The 20,728-nt window shown below is 39.2% G+C and overlaps 1 protein-coding gene across 1 annotated transcript in view; it reads right to left on the bottom strand.

Annotated features, from left to right (window-relative positions):
* Cntnap2 (contactin associated protein 2) overlaps positions 1-20,728 on the bottom strand; it is a 1,990,154-nt gene that overhangs the window by 1,425,616 nt on the left and 543,810 nt on the right. The window contains exon 2 of the mRNA XM_004661135.3: positions 5,394-5,504. Within this exon, the coding sequence (XP_004661192.1) occupies positions 5,394-5,504 (111 nt within the window). The remainder of the gene's footprint in view (positions 1-5,393; positions 5,505-20,728) is intronic.

Here is a 20,728-nt window from a genome sequence, read left to right as displayed (position 1 = left end):
GAATACTGGGAACCATGCTCCCTTGGCACAAGAAATCCCTAAGGGGCAGATTCAAAAGGAGCTGTTCACTAAGCCTCCCTGAGGCCTGAGGGGTGGTGCCTCAGCTGCACACCCGCAGATGTGTGGATCAGAGAGGAGGCTCAAGTAAGTAGGAAGTGAACTGAGGGAGGCACAATGTCAAGGGTGGGTGGCAATTATTAACCGGCATGGTGACTTTAAGGGAAGGGAAGGGCTGCACCTGAGCTTTAGGACGAGAATGGCAATCAAGAGATTCATTCTCTTCATCTTCCAGATGTCTCATATGCGCCCTCCTTCTGGAAGTGTGCAGTGATGATGTGGCCTGTGAAGACATTGCTTGCCCATCGAAGGGCGGAAAAGCTAACTTGAAATCACCACCATAGTTCCATCCTGTTTAAAGGAAAATGTCACAGCCTAAAGATGGAGGGATGCACACAGAAAGAAACTCTTCAAGGAAGCATCTCTCCAGGATTGAGTGGCAGGTGAGGGGAAAGATGTGTATTCATATTCACTGTATCCATTAGGGAACAGATGCCATGGTTGGAGTTTTCAATGTAAAACACCCAGGACTCAGTTCAAAGGGAATGAGGTAGTTGATTGTCAAGCCAAATGTGAATGAACATGGCCTAGGGACACAGGTTCAGGTGGCCCCAAACTTCATGTTCTAAGGTATTAAGAATGTTGTGAGGGCTTTATAGTCACTGAGCAAAAGAAAGTCATAAGGCAAGATGCCGTTCAAACCCACTCATAAGGTGGGTGGGAGCAGGGAATTCTCTGTTTGAGGCATCAAGTATTATCTGATGGCATGCTTAGCCTTGGGGTTAATGGGAGCTGGTGGTCTGCTAATACATTCTACAGTAGCTTTTACTTGATCAAGCAATAGTCACCAGGATATGTTAGATCATACAGAGAGGTGGGCAATAAAGGACTATTGATGGGCCAAAGGTAGCTCAGGACAATTTGTCTCTGATTCTGAAATGTGCCATATCTCTCTGATCACAGGAGTTCTGTCAGTCCATCCAGACTTGTTCTTGTAGATGCAGAACTTTTGGAAGACTTTAGTTCACAGGTTTATCTATATAAGCAAAACTCAAACTTTCCACAAGTCCTAAACATCATTTTAGGTTTTTTCTTTGGACTAAGCTGAATAATGCAATGAGGCTGCCCCATCCACCAGGACTAACTATAAAGTGTGTTGTGTTTGCCTGGAACCAAAGATGTGTTCCAGTCTCTGAATCACTCCTTCCATCCTATGCCACTGCAGAACCTAGAGAACATAGTTATAAGCTAACAAGGTGATTTTTAGGACACATAAGAAAACATTTTTAATCTATAATTTCTACGAATCTAAGTTGGCAAAGCTTTGCACAAAACATTCAAAGGCTTAGTATCTATGTGAAACTTGGAAAGAGTAACAAATTCAACTAATGTTGATTCAAATGATAGAGGATTAGGAAAACTTCAATGAGTTAAGAATAAGTAGATAAATCAGAATGCATGGTATGACAGTAAGGGATTGTGACAAAAATAAATAAATACAAATGCTTAAAAGGTGGATTACAAAGATTGTGGTTGAATTACACATGGAGTCACCATTTAAAGATTACATTGTACCCTGGCTCGGTCACGTGTGTGTCCCTGATATCAGGGTTGCGCTAGGTGAGTACAGATTGTGAAATCCAAATCTAATTTCAGTTTGTTGAATGTGTGGCAGCCTGTCATCTGGATGTATGCCTGGATTTACACTTTGCCTTTCATAAAGTATTCATAAACATGCGATCATGGAATATATTTGCAGAATCCCATCTGTGTAAATAGTAAAACCTTAAGTCACTGTCACCATCATGCTGCAATGAACTTGTTCCTTTCTGTGTTGGTGCAATTAGTAACTTATAATATTTTATCTTTGTTTTTTTTAATTTTTATTTATTTACTTGAGAGCGACAGGCAGAGAGAAACAGAAAGAAGTAGAGAGAGAGAAAATGGTAGCACCAGCGCCTCCAGCCACTGCAAATGAACTCCAGACGCGTGTGCCCCCTTGTGCATCTGGCCAACGTGGGTCCTGGGGAATCGAGCCTTGAACCAGGGTCCTTAGTCTTCACAGGCAAGTGCTTAACCACTAAGCCATCTCTCTAGGCCAATCTTGTACCTTTCTATGCTAGTAGCTCCTGCTTCTGTTTCAGAGGCTTATGTAGTGCACATATAAGATAACTCTGGCCACTAATGAAATAAGAAAATGTATCTCTAATGTCTATTATGCCTGGCTTTTCTTGCATATATCTACTTTTTAATTTTTATTTTTGCTTACTTATTTGAGAAATTTTTGCTTCTTTGATTTCTTTCAGAAATATATAATCTAACTGTGCTAAAAAAAAAAAAAAAAAGAGCTCAAATTAGTCAGCATGAATTTTATCCAGTGAACTTCTTCTCCCAAGGCCATTTGTATAAAGGTGGCTCACATCTTTAATCCCAGCACTTGAGAGGCAGAGATAGGAGGATCACTATGAGTTCGAGGCCACCCTGAGATTACATTGTGAATTCCAGGTCTGCCTGGGCTAGAGTGAGACCTTACCTTGAAAAACCACCCTCCCCCCCAAAAAAAAACAACAAAAACAAAACAAACAAGCAAACAAACAAAAACCCTTTGTTTATTGGAATACCCATAAGTAAATTTCATTTCAGAAGATTTTTCTGGAATACCACTAATCTTCCTCTTTTATATGTGGCTCCCTCAGTTCACGTTGTGAAGGTCAGGCAAACGTTAAATCTAATTGCGCACATGCGTGTTTGCTCCGTGTACTTGAAGCTGCGGCACTGGGAGGGGAGGGGGGAAGAGTTAGGCGGACACTGCATGATGACGGGCGGCCCAGCCAGGCGTTACTTGCACATAGCATGTTACATCGAGTCAAAAACAGAAATGGGGAGCCGGGCGTGGTGGCGCACGCCTTTAATCCCAGCACTCGGGAGGCAGAGGTAGGAGGATCACCGAGAGTTCGAGGCCACCCTGAGACTACATAGTGAATTCCAGGTCAGCCTGAGCCAGAGTGAGACCCTACCTCGAAAAACCAAAAAAAAAAAAAAAAAAAACCAAAAAACAGAAATGGGACGTCCAGCAGAACAACTGTTGATTTTTGATTTTTAAAAGGCCCACAGTGAAGCGTAAACCTGTGGCCATCGGGCAGACAATATGTTATCCCCAACAGGGTGATTTTGTCCCAATATGAGACAAAATACAGGGTTGTGCTAAAGACGTAAATTACATGTAACATAGCCAGAGGAACACAAACTTTTAAAAACATTTTCCAGTATGAAATGATTTATTCTTGTGAATGCATTCCATCATTCAACTGCTTATCATCTACCTACCTATTCACATTCCAACTTATATGAATATATACATATATACTCATAAACTACCAAGAAAACTCAACATAGTTCTCAATTCTCCCACAGTCATAATCTTCAGGTACATGCTTTCTCAATACTTTCTAAAGTATCATTTTGACTCTATTTCCTATTAAGGCTATGGTAAATTAGTCAGTATCGTGATAGTTCTTTTAGGAAAGTTACATTTTTTATCATATAAGAATACTGTTGCCAGGCATGGTGGCACACACTTTAATCCCAGCACTTGGGAGGCAGAGGTAGGAGGATCACCATGAGTTCAAGGCCAGCCCAAGACTACAAGGTGGATTGTAGGTCAGCCTGACCTAGAGTATGATCCTACTTGAAAATCAAAAAGAAAGAAAGAAAGAAAAAAAAGAATACTGTCATAATTTTCACTTTTATATTTTCGGCCAGATTTCATAGACATGTACAAGTATGTGTAACATTATTTGGATATGATATGATTGTAATCTTCACATTCAACATTACAGGATTTAAACTTATCTAGGAGAAACACTCCTGAATATGGCTTCAATGACATATGCAGAGAGATGTAAAAGATGGAAACCACCCTTTAGTGTGGGTAACTCTATCTCAAACACTATCCCATAGTCTGGAGGGAAGAAGAGAGGAGAGAAGAGAGAGGGAGGGGAGCACGAGCTGAATACTCAAATTCCTGCACCCCTTTTTTTTTCTTGGCCCAACAGACCATGCATTTCTCACGTCTAAACTTTTCCACGATAGACAGAATTATTTAAGTTTTGATCGAAAATAAACACTTCCTCCACTAAATTTATTTTTTGGTCAGGTTTTTGGTCATAGGGATGAGAAAAGAAATTAAAAAAATCAGTGCCAAAATATCACTATTGAAGAGACGGTTCATTGCTATGGGTGACTGACTATAGGTTTATACTACTTTGAATGCAGAAGGGATTTGGAAGAGTTCACAATGATGACCTTGAGAAAACCTAGAGAGCTATGAGCAGAGCTTTTCTTGGGAGGAGGGGGTAGTATGGAAGTCTAGAGTGCTACTAGAATTGAGGATAACAAATACCCAATTCCTGAGGTTTCAGAGAGGAACAGGATTCCTTGGGCAATTACACTGGAGGCCATTCATTATTAAATTCTGGCAAGGAACCTGGCTATAATCTGCTTGTGTCCAAAGAAGTTGAGTCAGGCCTAGTTTAAAACTAATGAGTTGTTTGACAGTAAAACAATTCAGGATAGCATAGCAGTTACACTGTGGCATAGTGAAGACTCATAGCCTTTCTTTAGCTTTGAGGTGAAAAAGCAGAGAAACTGGAGGAGAACCATTCTTTTGAAACATTAGTGTTTTACTAGGAAAAGGAGATGACCAGAAAAGGCTGGTGCAGAGAAAGCAACTGTGCTTTTAAAAAGATTAGTGCCATTAAAGAGAAACCTCACATTCTTCATTCTGACCACAGGTGTGCCCTGAAGGCAAGACTCAATCCATCCAAAGATCAAACTTTTAAAAACACAAATTTGTCTGAAAGGAGAGAGTCTGAACTGAGAAGGCTGCTGAAGCAAAACCAGTCAGCTGGGGAAGTGTTTTCCCAGGTTTGGCTGCTAACGTACACCTTGAGCTGGTTTTGCAGGTCAAGCGCAAGAGGTGCAGAGTGAGGGATGTAAGGGTCACCGGAAGCTTTGGAGCCCTGGATGCCAGCCAAGGTCTCGGTGATTCTCATGCTGAATTTAGGTCTTGGGTTGTTCTAGTTTTTCCTAACTATGCCACTGTGTTTCTCATTGGAAACAGAAAGGGTTATTCTATGCAAGTTTCATTTCCAGCCTAACTGTTGCTCTGCATGTTTTTATGTGTGAGTGGCTACTTGAGAATGTTAAGGGATGCAGTGCTTTCTAGTAGAGTCCCCATGCCTGTTTTCTCTGTGTGAATGAACATTTATTCATATAGTCATAAATGTAACGTGTTTTTAGTCAGCGTACTTATTGGTAGAAAAAACATGTCTTACCTCCGCGTTTGTTGATCTTTGCATAGCCGGGAGAGTAACTGCCAGACATGGAGGAAGAGCTGCTGAAAGCTGTGTGGAGAAGCCCGGAGACAAGGGGCTCGTCACATTTTTCTGAAAAGAAAAGACAGACAGACTCAATGAAGCTTTCAAAATAATGGTTGATGTGAGCTCATTAAAATAGCCAGTGAGGGGAGTGCTGCGCAGGTGGCTCAGGAGCTGAAGGGGCTTGCTTGCAAAGTCTGCTGGCCTGGGGTCAATTCCACAGCCACCCTGTGGAAAGTTAGACAGATACTCGTATGTAGCACCAACATACTCTGACATACCTACATACATACACACTGACACACGCCAGAAAGTAATAAACATTGAATATAGTAAAAACTTTAAAGCCAATGAAACAACGGTTTGCCGAGGGTCAGAATAGAGACTACTTAATTTCATGAATTATAATACATAGAAGGAACAGTTTAAATCTTCTTGATTTTCAGAGATATAACTTGTATCAAAAAGCACTGCTCCTAAAAACTTCATTTGGGTCAAAACCTGTGCAAAACCCATACAGTACAGGACCCAACGACATCCCATCATGGATGTCGGAGGAGGGTATCAGGCATTCATCTTTCCCGAGGAGTGATTGGCAGTTAATGATGACAATGGGAACAGGTGACACTTTCTTTAGTGGCGAAGCCCCTGGTAAGTTGCATGTGTTCTAATACATAGGCCCCTCTCTGTGCCCTTGCAGAGAATCCTAATTAAACACATTGGGTTATACAACTCTATACAAAGAGGAAAAAAAAAAGAGAGAGAAACAGCAAAATAGAGAACAAAATACTTGAGAAGAGAAGGGGTTCATTGGAAGAGGAGCAGGGAGAGGTGACAAGAAAAGACAATGTGAAAAAAAAAAAAGAAAAGAAAAGGCAAAGTGAGGAAATCATGATCAAAATACTTTATATAAATGCATAAAAATTATCAATAAATTTAAAAAAAGAAAGCAAACAAAATCAAGATTGTTAGCTTTGTATCTGGCATCTTCTGTAAGTGTTTAGTTATTTCTGTGTTGGAAGCACTGACATGTTTAGAAGGGAGATACAGAATTCCTCTACCGGAGCTTCATAAGAACAAGAAGTGGGAAGACGTTAACATTGTATATGGAATTTCCGTTATACCAGATGAGTAAGTTATGGGGATCTCATGGTGAATATTGTGCCTACAGAGTAATGTTATTTAAGGTATTTAACATTTACAGTAGAAGATCTTATATTAACTCCTAATAATTAATAGTAAGAAGAAAATAGCCAAAAGGGAGAGTCATCCTTACAAATCACCATCATGGACAATGTTACCATCAGATAAATTAATCAGTCAATAGTACAATCCTGTCTGTAACACTTTCTGCACTTGGCTTTTATAATGACAGTAACATTTTTTTTCCCTCTCTCAAGAGCTGTTTGCTCTCTAATTGTTGAAAGAATCTTTCTTAAGTACCTACTACCTAATTTTTTCCAAAACTGTCCAGAACTCAGCTGCACGATCTCTGCTGGTTCTACCCGCTCTATAGGAAATCACGCTCAGGGCCATGCTCTTATTCCAGCCCACCCCAAACCATCCGCCTCAACTCAAATTCACAGTCAGTTACCTCCCCAAGACCTCATGTCCAGAGCTTTAAGTCTAGTCCAAGCATTCACCAGAAATCAGCGTTTTAAACAGAGTCCAGCCTTCCTACGTTTTCCCTTGCTCCTCCACCATTGTATTGCACAAAGCACATGAAAAAAGACCCTTACACAAATGTGACAATTTTCCGTTAATCTGAAATGCAAATTTTGGCAACGAACATTGTATCTCTGCTAACTGAGATTTAAGACAGATTTCAGGCATCCTTTTCATATTTATACATTTAACTCCCTGGGAGTAAAATCACAGAGCTATTCCATCCCCTCAGGTGTTACAGCATAACTAAGTAATACCAGATATGGAATGGGATTTTATGACAATGTATTTTTTTTTCCATTTCACATAGATTTCCACACACCCAAGTAGTTAAAGAATGAATAAGGATTTGTTCTTCGAGTGTCTTTCAGGGTTCAGCACCACATAAGTGAATATTCAAGGAAATGTCAGAGTACATGCTGGCATCAGTTCTCAGTCAGTTGGAATGAGTTTAACATTCTCCACTGGGTTTTTTTCACTGTCCAGACAGAACAGCTTCTTTCCCCTGCATTCAATGGAAGATTTCAAATTTACTATTCCATGTGCTTTCTGGCTTAGTTCTCTCCTCTCCATGGTCTGTGGTCAAGGTCACTTTTCATGTATGCTGACTGGCTGTCCATCTGGCTAGAACATAGTCTGTTATTATCCACTTGGTTTTTAAATGCTGCTTCTCTATCAAGGCACTTAACCCCAGCATGGTTTTACTTACTTAAATGCTTAGCTAACCCTCTTTCCTACTAGGCTGTCAGTGGTATGGAAATGAAGTCCTCAGTTGTCTCAGGCTTAGACTTCACTGATTAAACAATGATTATTACTCGTTATACATTCTAAATGTATTTGTAAACTGAAGAGTGACCATAACAAATAAACATAATAAACTTCTTAGAGTCCAAAACAGTCAAGCTACAAGAGGAAGATAACATAATCTTTAGAAAGTTTGTTTTAATAACCAGGTATGATGGTACAGTCTTAAATCCTAGCACTTAGGAGGCACAGTTAGAATGAATGCTAGGTCATCCAGGGCTAGAGTGTGACCCTACCTCAAAAAAAAAAAAAAAAAAAAAAGAAAGTTGGTTTTAAGAAAACTGACATATTTTGATAAAAACTGAGAACTTTGTTTAGAAAATGGGTAATGCAAATAGAGAGGGTTTCATCTCATGTATTTATAAACAGAAAAACTAACAATAGTTGGAATACACTGTTTATTTTGTTGGTTTGGGGAAATTAACTAAAGTGGCGTTCAGCCCTCAACGATAAATGAATTATTATGTATTCTTCATCCATGCACGTTCCTAAAAATCAGACGTTAAAGTGGACAAATCCATGCTTCTAACACTTTGTCTCACTTTTTGAAATAGCACTGCAGGTGCCTTTGAAAAACGGGGCAGTGAATATGATTATATTTTAAAAAGTCTATGTAAAAGACTGAAAGTGAAAACCAAAAAAGTGTTTTAAAAGTCATCTGTTTACAAAAATACACTGTCAAGTAATTCATGTTCATTGTTTATATGACATTAAATTAAGCTCCAAATAGGCAAAGATGCTTATTTTTATTTGATTTTTTTCTATTTCCTGGTCCTTTTGATTCTAATTTTAAAGTATTTTTAGCAAAGCTTCCTCATTTAGCTAGAGTAAGCGTTGCTCCTAATGTGCTCATTACATGCACAATGCAGTAATATTCATTTCATCTCATCTCCTCTCACTCCAGCACTTCGTCAAGCATGACCTGTGCCGAGCATGACAGAGAGGGTGGGGTGAGGCTCTGCCCTTGGAGATTCCTCAGTGGTAAGAAATAGACTGATAGCAGTGTGGTGCGTCCGTAGTCTGAGATTGTGAGTAAGACTGAAGAGGCCATTGAATATGGAGAATGGGTTGGGGCTCCAAGTGAGGTAAAGGTAATTGGTGTTCTTTATCAGGACACATCAGAACAATTGCTGACCAGAAAGATAAGGAGGGGAGCCATGTTAAAAATCAACAGTCTCATTCTGGGAGGATCTTTCTTTCTTTAGTCCACACCTGCTTCTACGTGATAATAATAATTGACTGGTTTCCTCAAAGTAACCATTTAATGTGTATATGTGTAGAGGCATTATATATAATATATATTATATCTGTATAATTACATATTTGTGTGTATATGTATAATAGTGTCAATGCAAATAATTAAAATAAGGTTGATAATCAGTTAATTATCCATTAGCTAATTGCTCTAAAAAAAGTTGATGTAGCATTTATGAAATCTAAATGTTAGATGGATGCAGCATTTCATTATTTCCATACTAAATGTCATTTCTTACTACCTTGAAAATAATTTAAAATCCATTAAAAAATAAAAACTAGATGCAAAAACCTGCAATGCATTAATACAAATATTGGATCAATAAAAATAAAGATGTTTAATAAATTATGTTTTGTAAATGGTGACTAAGATTATGAGAGTTGTGGTGGAGAAATGGCCAAGCAGTTAAGGTACTTTCTTGCAAAGCCTGATAGCATTGGCTTGATTCCCCCAGTAACCACACAAAGCCAGATACACAAAGTGGCATATGTCTCTGGAGACCAATTGTAGTGGCAAGAACTGGCGTATTCATTCTCTCTTTCTCCCTCAGTTTCTCTCTCTCCTTGCAAATAAGTAAATAAAATATTAAAATGATCAGAGTTTAAGCATCAGCAAGCCCATGTTGTTTATAAACTGAAACCTAATACATAACAAGCTGGAAAAATAAGAAAAATGTTATAATTAATATATAATATCCTGGAAGATATTAATCATACATACACATTGTTATCTCCCTACTTGCTTTTTACTGTTTTACATACTTAATTCTTTGAAAAGAGTATGTAAATAGTCCATTTATCTATACATTCAACTGAGGGCCCATACCCAAACAACAACAAAAATAAAAGTAAACACTGTACCAGAGAATAATATTGATTTGTAATTCAGTGTTAAGTAGCATATAATCAAAATATGGGAGGAAAACAAACTAAAAATGCTGAGCTATTGGTCAGGTGTCTGGTTTATTTAGGCTTGGCTCCTTCATAAGTGTGTGCACTTTAATATGACAGTCTCCTCAACTCTTTGTCTTTTCCTAACATCTACACAATAATGAGTGAGTTCAATTAAGCTTTCCTCAAGCCATAAAATGCCAAAGCATGCCCAGTGAAGAAGCTGCATGTGACTGACTCCAGTGTGCATCCAGCTCAGAGCTCACTGTTCTGCAGGAGGTGTTCATAGCTGTCCCCGCTTACTGACTCACTGTGTCCACGCAGCAGAAGACCCTGTGGCTATAAACCCAATATATTAGTCTTTTGCCTTTAGTAGGGTGAATTCCCTCACCCAAAGCCTAGTCTAACACATATTTTGGGTATTCTAGAAGGGGAGTTATTAATGACAACATGCAGTATCAGGCCACATGCACGTAGGGAATAGAACTTGAGTAATTCAGGGCACATGAATAGGTAGAAAGAGGACTAAGAACATTCGAGACAGAGGGGGCAACTTCAGCATGATCAGAGGACACAGTGAGTATGAAATTTCCTAGGAAGGAGCTATACCAGCTCGCCAGGTCTGCTCATGTAGTATGTATGTACTGCCGTACTTCTGGTTATAATGACCATTTTTTTTTTATTGTAAGTACAATATTGGTTATTTCATATGGCAGCTCCTGAAGACAGCTTGCTTGTTATGCCACAGTATGAACCTCGGTGCCCAGCAGACATGAAGCACTAGGAAATCAGTCAAACCCCTGGAGAAAGCTAGAATTTTAATATGAGAGAGGAGGGGGGGGTGGAGGGAAGGGGGGGAGATTGAGATTAGAAACAACCTAGTCTTATATTTTCCAACACTAGGATATTTTCCAAAACTGTAGTCACACACAGCCATGGCAAATATTTGGTCTCCAGTATATTTCCCTTCCAGGAAATCTTGGATGGAGTCTAGAGGAGCAGATGGGCCTTGAAGTTTATTTTCATACAATTTCAGTCCATCAGGAAGGGAGAATAGCTATAAAGAAAAAGATGCTGAAACTCAAGCAGGAACAGAGGAGGGGATCATTAGCAAGCAGACAGGAAGCAGCTCCTCCCTCTGCTGGGGGAGTTTGGCCAAGGGCCCCACCCACTGTCAAGGGTTCAGGGCCACCATCTCTGTCCTCAGAGTGCTTCAGAACATGAGTAATATGGTTAGAAAATTTTTCACCGAACAATGGCTTTTGAAATTGCAGAACTTAGAATATGTTTTGTACTACGTGTTTCTTAACATTGAGGTGAAACAAGGAAATGATTAAGAACAAGGGGCTCAAGAAGTAAGCGCGATTTTCTGGACAGACATCTCAGCAAAATGTGACAGCCTCATTTGTATTGAGGGCAGAAAGCCATTTGGAAATAAGCCTTCCTCTTCACTGATGGTCCCCCCGCCGCCCATGCTCTCCCCATGCACCCGGTATGTTCAGCCCCTGATGTCTGGGGGTGCTGTTCCTTTACCCCTCTGTCTGCTTCCTCACTGTGCCTCTGCTTGATGGTTGGCGGCAGTCAGAAGTGTAAAAGCTCCACACTGAATAAGATGCCTAGCGTTGTCCTCCAAAGCGCACAGAACATTGGATTCCTTCCCAATGTGGAGGGTTGGAAAGAATGCAAGAGCCACAGGGAGGGGAGGCCTGCTGTGGGGGCAATGTCCTCTCAAGGGGTGCACTGACACCCCCTCGGAGGACTTGCAGGGTTCTGAGCCCATTTAGCATTCTGACGGGAAGGGCGAAGGACAGGAGGAGGGAGGCGGCACAGCAGAGGGAGGACTACCCACAAGGAGGACGCTCAGGGGAATGGCGGCAGGAAGAGGGAGCAACAGCATAATGGGATGGCAACATGACCAAGTTACAGTCTGTCCATATGCTTAAGTTCTCAACTAAGAAAAATAATAATAAAAAAAAGACTTCTGCCAAACCTCCTGAGAATTCACATTCAGTATTCAATCACCTTGTCCTTTGAGACCCATAGTATCTTGTATTCAAGCGAGACCATGGGCTGATCTTTGTTTTTTCACTGTCCTGGTAGGGCAGCACTTTCCATGGAAGTCTTGATTCTTTCAGTGATGTGCTTTTGCACTGGGGTTGGACCTCTTGTGTTAGCACTGGCCTTGGGCTCCTCCTGTGCTGTTTCTTGTTACCTGCCTGCCTGACTAATGGATGCTTCCTTCACAAACCTGAACAGGCACCCGTCAGTGTACCTGCCCAACAGTTCCTGAGGCCATGTTCCTACCTGCTTTGTCCTTCACTGATACATTTGCTGAGACAGATGGATCATACCTTTAATTATATTGCTTTAAAGACATTGGGAAGCACCAAGATGCATCGTTTCTGCATCTACTATCACAGGATGTAGGTGAAAACGAGTCATGACCATGGCATTATTCTTGAGTCATCTCTGAATTTAAAAACTTTTAAGAATTATTAGTACCTTTGCCTTGGCTAAGGGAAGACTTGGACAGGATCTAGTGCTTGTACATTTCAGAGACTTTCGCCCCATGATTATGTCCATGTTTTGGGGAGTTCAGTTGTTAGCAGGAAGGTTGGGAAGAAGGGTAGGAAGGAAAGAGGAGGATGGAAACAATATGTTTCCATATAGATGACTACTACTTTTGTTCCCATAATTTGGACATTTGACTGCACGTGCATCTCCATGTGCTGCATTTAGAAGCTGGGTTCTTCGTCTTATGTTCAGGACATATACTACTGGAACAGTCATTCTGCTCATTCACCTCAGTTTTGCTCATGCATACTCAGTCTCTCACCCCTCAAGAACTTCTCTGAGGAAAGAGGACAATCATGCCTGAATGCAAAATTTAGCTTATAGTTAATATACTTATACTTAAGTGTTTAACGTTTTGTTGACATGTTTAGTTAGTATAATAAATATGTTTTCATAGTTTGTAAAAACGTACAGAGGTAATATAACAAAATGAGACCCAATTTTAATTTAGAAAAATGGGTAATAAATATATTCCAGGTGTCATCATGACTTTGGTGGTCTCCTTAATTTGACATTTTCCTAGTATTATCATTTGGCTGAAAGGGAGTGATCCTTAGTGTCTAAGGTTTATATTTTATTTCTGGGAATAAGAATTTGGGCTACTTGTATAAGGGCATTGTATCCACATTCTACTTAGGTTTTTCATTTTCTCAAAAGACTTTTCTCAGTTTTGAATCAGTTCTATGATTTTTAAAGTCATAGCAATAGGAAAACAAATCATTGAAAAACAGTAATAGAGGAGTACACTAGGAAAATGCTTGTTCTTCCTTAGGGCAAAACTACCACTGACTTCTATTCTATACAGCATTTTTATATCTCTACTCCCATCATATTTTCTCACATTTTTATGGTTTATACACTGTGCTTGTGCATCATTTGCTTCAGCATCTCTTGGCCTTATCTCTTTGTTTCTGGAAATACCTACTTTTCCCATTCTCTAAAATTTCATGCCACAGCGGTAAAGAAGAATCCTCTTTATGCAGAACTGAGATTTGCTAATGGTATTCATATACTGCACTTAATAGCAGAAATGTATACTTGTAAACATATGTGAGGAGCTCTGCAATGCACATGCTCTAGAGCATGTGTTGTCTCTTTATTCTCAGAAACAATAGGATTTGCAATCTTGTTAACATTTAACATTTTTACTGAATGGCCTTTCTTAGGACTTCCCATAGAGACCTGTGTAGATGGCTTGGCAGATAAGAGAATTGGTCTGCCAAGCACAAGGATCCGAGTTCATCCCCCAGCACTCATGTTAAATACGACGCAAGTGCCAGGTTTAGGTGAAGTCTCTATCTCAAGGAAATAAAGTGGAAGAACAACAGAGAAAAACAGACAATAGTCTGCATAGTCTTCTCTGCCTTCTGGCCATAGGTGTGTGGGGCTGGCCTTCACACGTGTGTGCGCCAGGTAATAGATCTGCATGCATATGCACATACCACATGCATGAATATACCACACATACATGCACACACCATGTTTGTACACATACAACAGACACTACACACAAAAGAAAAAGAGAAATGAAATTCTTATAAAGATATTGCTATATTTTTATATATCTTATTTATTTTTTAGAGAAAGTGAGAGAATTGGCAACCTAGGGCCTCAGCCATACAATAGAACTCCACATGCTTGTGCCACCTAATGGGCATATGTAGCCTTGTGCTTGCCTCACTTTAGTGCATCTGGCTTATGAGGGATCTGGGGAGTTGGGCATGGGTCCTTAGGCTTTGCAGGAAAATGCCTTAACCGCTAAGCCATCCCCCTAACCATATTATTTTATATACAGAAACTTTATTGCTATTAGATGTTGGATTGTTTAACTAACTTATATGTATGGAAAAATGTGTCAGATCATTGAGAAAATGTACCAAATAACTGGAATGAAAATATTTCCAGTAAAATCTATTGGAGAAAGGACTTGACTTTTGTCTACTCCCACCACAAAAGGGCTTTCATGGAGACAATAACAACGTAGAGGAGTTCAACTATCTTATCTTAAAATGCAAGTTCCGGTAGGTTGGAATTATAAACTAAGTGCATTATGCCTGTCTGATAGACAGTGACAATTCCTAGATAAAGAAAATCCAAGGGGCTGAGGAGATACTCAGTGGATAAAGTGCTCATTGTGCGGGCATGTGGACATGACTTCAGATCCCCAGAAAAAAAGAGGAAAATAAAACAGAGTTATGACAGAACCAGGCTGCTTGAGATTTCACAGTAAAGGAGAAGGAACATCAGCAGGAGGTTGCCAGGGTACACCATGATCTGATCCTCATTTGTCCATCTGGCAACTTTGAAGAAAATGGATTGCAAAGCAATACCAGTTAAGCTGTATGTGTCCAGTAGATATATATTACATGATTGATGGGTAAAATCCATATATCTTGCTACACATATTGATTTCCCCCATTAGCTTGGTGTCACTGTTGTATTCGTGGGTACACCGGGCCTGACTGGTGCATTTCTGTAGCTTGTAACTTCCACTGTTCGCATTTTGGAGACTTATAACCCCGGCACTTAGCATAACACTTTCCTGAACTAGGACAGCTAGCAAGAAAGGAGCTACCTGCTGTATTAGTTCCCGTCGAATTTCTCAATGTCCTGTGATGTATTCCGTGATGAGGTGTTCTCATCTAGTCCTGGTGGATGACCTAGCGCTTTGGCAATGTCCTGCACTGGTTCAGGGCCTCCACCTCAGCAGGCTTCTTCTGCCAAACTGCCTCTCTTTCTTTCTCCTTTGAAGAGAGTTATGTATTTTTTTTAATTAGCTAATGAGGGAGTAAATTTTAATAGTACTAATTCATGCCATCCATTGTTTTGCGTGTAGCTTCCCCTTCCTTCCTCCCTCTAATTCTCTTGTTGCTGATTATGATATTTTTCTTTGTTTTGTTTTTTCATTACTTTTGTTCTCCTCCATCCTGTCTGTCAAAATGTTGATGTGCTTTGAACTTGTGTGTAGTTTCAGACTACGAATACTATGAGAGTATGGTGTGTATCTGTCATACACGTCCTGTATTGTTAGCTCCAGGAACCTGGTGGGGAACATGAGATCTGCAATCACTGAACCAATGAATTGCTGACAATAATAGTCAATAAATCCAATGAAAATGAGCAAAGCAGATAGCCTATGTTTGGCTACTATGATGTTTTAACTTTTTTGCATTAACTTAAAGGGATTTTTTTTTTTCTGCTTTCCATTAAGTTCTGCATTAAAGAAAGAAGAATTGAGGGCTGGAGAGATGGCTTATCAGTTAAAGTGCTTGCCTGCCAAGCTAAAGGACATAGGTTGAATTCCCCACAACCCACATAAACCAAAGGCACAGGGTGGCACATGTGTCTGGAGTTCTTCTGAAGCAACTGGAGGCTCAGGTGCACTCATTCTCTCCCCACTTCTTTCCCTGTCTCTCTCAACTACATAAATAAAAGATAAATATTTTTAAAAAAGGATTGGGTATAACATTTGACATTCTCGTAGATTTTCCTACCTTTGTCCCTATCAGAAAGATGAGCTTTCTGATCTTTACCACCGTAAAATTGCATGTGATTTATGTGTACAAAACGAATGATTCAATTGTTTAAGTCATATGTGTGTGTCTATAACTTTTAAACGCTCTTGACCACAGCAGCAATTAATTTTCATAATGGTGGCAGCTCTGGAATTTTCTGGGTAAGCTCTTTCCCACTGCCTTGTTAGTCTTCAGCATAACGGATGACTTCAGAAGTTCTAATACAGCCTTCTACTGCTGAGACACAGAGCTCAGCACTGTACTGGCGTCCATACTTGCTTCTGTGTGAGGCTTCGTGCCATGTGATGGTCCCGAGAAAAGGAGACTTCTTTACATTTTCAATTTGTATGGAACTGAGTACACAGTAAGGATTATTCGTGTATTCTTGTAAACCTTTGAATATTGTTTGTATAACAGCTTATGACAAGGGAGAATTGAGCATTATTACCATAAAACTGGCTCATATTTACTGTATCAATCTGTGTTGGTGGATTGATGATATTCATAAGAAAAAATATATACATATGTAGTAGACTTAAAATCGTGTATGTTTTCCAGGATCACTGCTGTAATTCAACTAGGAAGTTTTCTGGACTTCCTGCAGCAAAGGTGGATTGCTTTGAGGTGTAGCTCAAATTTTTCTGGACACCGAACAGCTGCAGCATATTTCTGACAGATGGTATCGCAGATGGATCACTTTCAAATTATCTTCGAAACCTTTACATACTACAAGAGAAATAGATTTGTGAGACTTTTTAAGAACACAAGTCTACATTTTATCTCCTCTAAAATGATCTTCTGATTTGTAGAAATAAATTATATAAAATGAAATCATAAAGATTAATGTCCTTTTGTTTTATCTAGAATTATTTTGAAATTTTAATTTTAATTTATTCATGCTAAGAACAAAATAATATTCAGAAATAAAAGCAACCTCCAAGACCCAGATAGGATCTAAAATAGCAGTGATAATCCTTACATTTAAACTCAAATTTACATCTCAGGAGGCATAGCTGCCTAGCACTTTTAATAAACAACTAATTGGAAAGTGTCAAGGTCAATAGCAATATAGGAAAATGGACTTGAGTACTGTTAACATTTGATTGATGTTCTTCCTTTGGATACAACCCTTTTGAATTGCCAATTATTAGTCTGCTGGTAGTTGCCACATTTTGATTCTCAAGTTTCATTAATTTGTTTCATTAATTCAAGGACCGTGTTTTACAATAATAGGAAACGATCTTGTGGACAGTCAAGTTCCTTTCCTGAATGACTTCTCTCTCTCTCTTTCTTTTTTAAGTTCACATAAGCGTGGTAAAATAAATATTCTCCAGTTTTCCTGGCTTAAGTAATTTCCAAGTTGGTCAGGGACTCAGTATATATACGTTGAACAATACCGTCAACAATTCAGTAATAGTGAACCAGTAGAAGGTACTTATCAGACAGGTGTCTGTGGTACACATTTAAGAATTAGTTTATGGGCTGGAAAGATGGCTTAGTGGTTAAGCGCTTGCCTGTGAAGCTTAAGGACCCCAGTTCAAAGCTCAGTTGCCCAGGACCCACATTAGCCAGATGCAAAAGGGGGTGCACGCATCTGGAGTTTATTTGCAGTGGCTGGAGGTCCTGGCTGGTCCATTCTCTCTCTCTCTCTCTCTCTCTCTCTGCATCTTTCTCTGTCACTCTCAAATAAATAAATAAATAAAAATGAACAAAAAAAGTTTTTAAAAAAAGTATTAGTTTGTGAGGCAGGATGTAAATAATCATGCACAGTGCATATAAAACAATATACTCACCAAAATATTATCCATGCAGTTTATTGTTAATTAAATCATGAGTGGTCTTTACTTGCTGCTATCTGTAGTTTTGGAATTCTTCAATAAATATAAGGATTACATAAATATAAAACCATGTGCTATTAACAGCAGCTTCACAATGACGCTAGGTACAAAAGGCAAGGCATGTTCATGTGTTACTCTGAGAACTACTGAGGGTCTAAAGTAGAGGTTTAGCAGTGAACACCAGTTTCATAATAAATATTAAAAATACAGAACCTTTCAGGTAGTAGTGATCACAAAAAATGAAGCAGAAAAAGAGGTGAGGTTTGGGGTGAGTATATGAGAAACTCTTAATTAGAGGCCCAGGAGGACCTCATGGGTAAGGCAACATTTTAACAGAAACATCATAAGAAGGAGCCAGATATAGCTACCTATCTGTAGCATTGTAAGTAGTAAGCGTAAGAAACTCACAAAGAATGCAAGCCCTGTACGGGAGAAAATGGGATTTTCCACTGTATTTATCATAAAAAAGGGAATGTTTAATGCATTAATAAGGAGATGAAAGTTCATTGGAAGCAGTGATTTTTTTTCCATCTAGAAAACCTTCTATTACCCAAGTGCTATCCCTTTAAAGTTGTAGTTCTATGTAATTCAAAACGTTTTGTTTCCAATGTTTATGGAGAGCACTATTAAATAAGTCAATGTTTCGTCTCTTCAGTATAACTTCACCTTTAAATTTTCAAGCATTTATATTAAAATACAACTAAGTAGCTTTAATATTTCAGGCCCAGGTGTCACTCATATAGTTTAATATGCACTGAATCTACTTATATTTTGAATCATATACTATATTTGAAGGGGCAACTAGAAAACTGTCCCCTTGTGTCCCACAAGGGTCTGCATCTTTCTAAAAGATTCTGTTCACAACACAGAGGTCCAAGTAGTGAATGATACGAGAAGTCCCTCTTCTTGTCCTGTCCTATGACAGATCAAGATAGTGCATAGTCTACTGTCGCCAGGGGAATGAGAGTAGAGTGACTGAGAAGGGAAGAAAGCCAGGTGAGCTCTGTTTCAAGGTATGAAGACAATACTGTTTGATATTTTAAGTTAGTAGAAAAGGGTTGCAACAAAGATTCAATATCCTTGGTACAAAGGCCAGTGATCAGTTCTCAGAATGGATAATGGATGGGATTATCTGGAAATGATGCTGGGGTAACACTTATTTGTGTAAAAAAGCATATTCATTTGTGTCCATTAATGTGTTCTCATTTAGGCCTGGAGAAATAGTCTAGTGGTTAAATGCTTGCCTGTGACGCCTAAGGACCCCAGTTTGAAGCTCGATTCCCCAGGACCCACAGTAGCCAGATGCACAAAGGGGCGCATGCATCTGGAGTTCATTTGCAGTGGCTGGAGGCCCTGGTGTACCCATTCCCTCTCTCTCTATCTCCCCCTCCTTCTCTCTGTCTGTTGCTCTCAAATAAATAAATAAATAAATAATTTTCTCATTTATTCTCTCAAGAAATAATTATTGAATGCCCATTGTGTATGATGCTAGGTATCTCTTACCTAGGACTTCACAGGCTTGTGAATATTATGTTGTATATATGGACTGTGCTCTGTAACCTTAAGAGGCCATTGGAAGGTTCCTTTACAAAGTAGTGCATGGCATGATTATGTCTATTCTTTATTTAGTATCATTTAGGTTAGGGTTATACTGGTCTCAAACTCATGACCCTCCTGCCTCAATCCCCCAAGTATAGAAATGATAGGTATGGGTAATCCAGTTGTATCTGTGCCCACACAATCTCTACCTATGCCGTTTACACTAATAAGTGTGTGTGTGTGGTGTCCATCTACTTGTGTGTAACAGGTGTATACATACTATGCACACACATGTAGAAGTCAGAAGAGAACATATTCCTCTACTGTGTTTCTACCTTGTGTCTTTGATAGAGTCTCTCACTGAACTTGGGGCTTATTATGTTTCAATTAGACTGGTGGGTATGAAGCCCCAGGGATCCCCCTGTCTGTCCCCATTTCACAGCAGACGTTAAAGGCATGCATGACCACGACCTGCACCAGCGCCTCATGTCTGTCTTTTAAAGGAAGTTTAGCAGTATGGTGAAAGAACCATTGCTGGAGATGTGGTTTCAAGTCAGGACTCTTAGGTGGCAGTGCAGCTCAGAAATAAAACCTAGCCAAACAATGTCAACATGTGAGATTATACAAGGGGTGGGGGGCAATGTAACTACCATGTTGAAAGCTTCTTAAACCTAGTTTTCAGTTACACTGGGAAGGTAATAGAAAGAGAAACACAGGCATTCCTGAGACATCTTCTGTGAGTAGCTGAGTAGACAGAACAAAGATGGTAAAATACAGTATTGGAGTGGTTTGCTCCTATCCTTTACGTTTATAGAATGTTTATTTGGCTAAGAATTCACATTCAGACTATTCCTTCATACTTCACTTATTTCATGCTTTTGACAAAATTATCAGTCATGGGTTTGTGATTTATTTGTTAAAATGATAGTTTACTTAATCCTTAATAGTAAACAAAGGTTATTACAATTTTAAAACTTTAAGATTTTCCTTGGTCTTCTTGCAAACAGAACTATCCAATATTTAAATTTACATCAATATACAGAATTGCTCAACCTTGTCTGTCTCCAGAAGTAGTTCCATTAAATGTGGTATTTACTTAGGGCCTTTAAACACAAGGGCTACTGGGAAAAGGAGTTTGCTGTGAAATTCAGCTATAATTACCAGCTTTGACTGCACTTTTGTTCTACAAACTTTTATATTTTTAATCACTTGC

This window comes from Jaculus jaculus, chromosome 10 (genome assembly GCF_020740685.1).
Source record: "Jaculus jaculus isolate mJacJac1 chromosome 10, mJacJac1.mat.Y.cur, whole genome shotgun sequence".
Taxonomy (NCBI): domain Eukaryota; kingdom Metazoa; phylum Chordata; class Mammalia; order Rodentia; family Dipodidae; genus Jaculus; species Jaculus jaculus.
The sequence above is the reverse complement of the archived record's forward strand: the minus strand, read 5'-3'. Positions and strand labels throughout refer to the sequence as shown.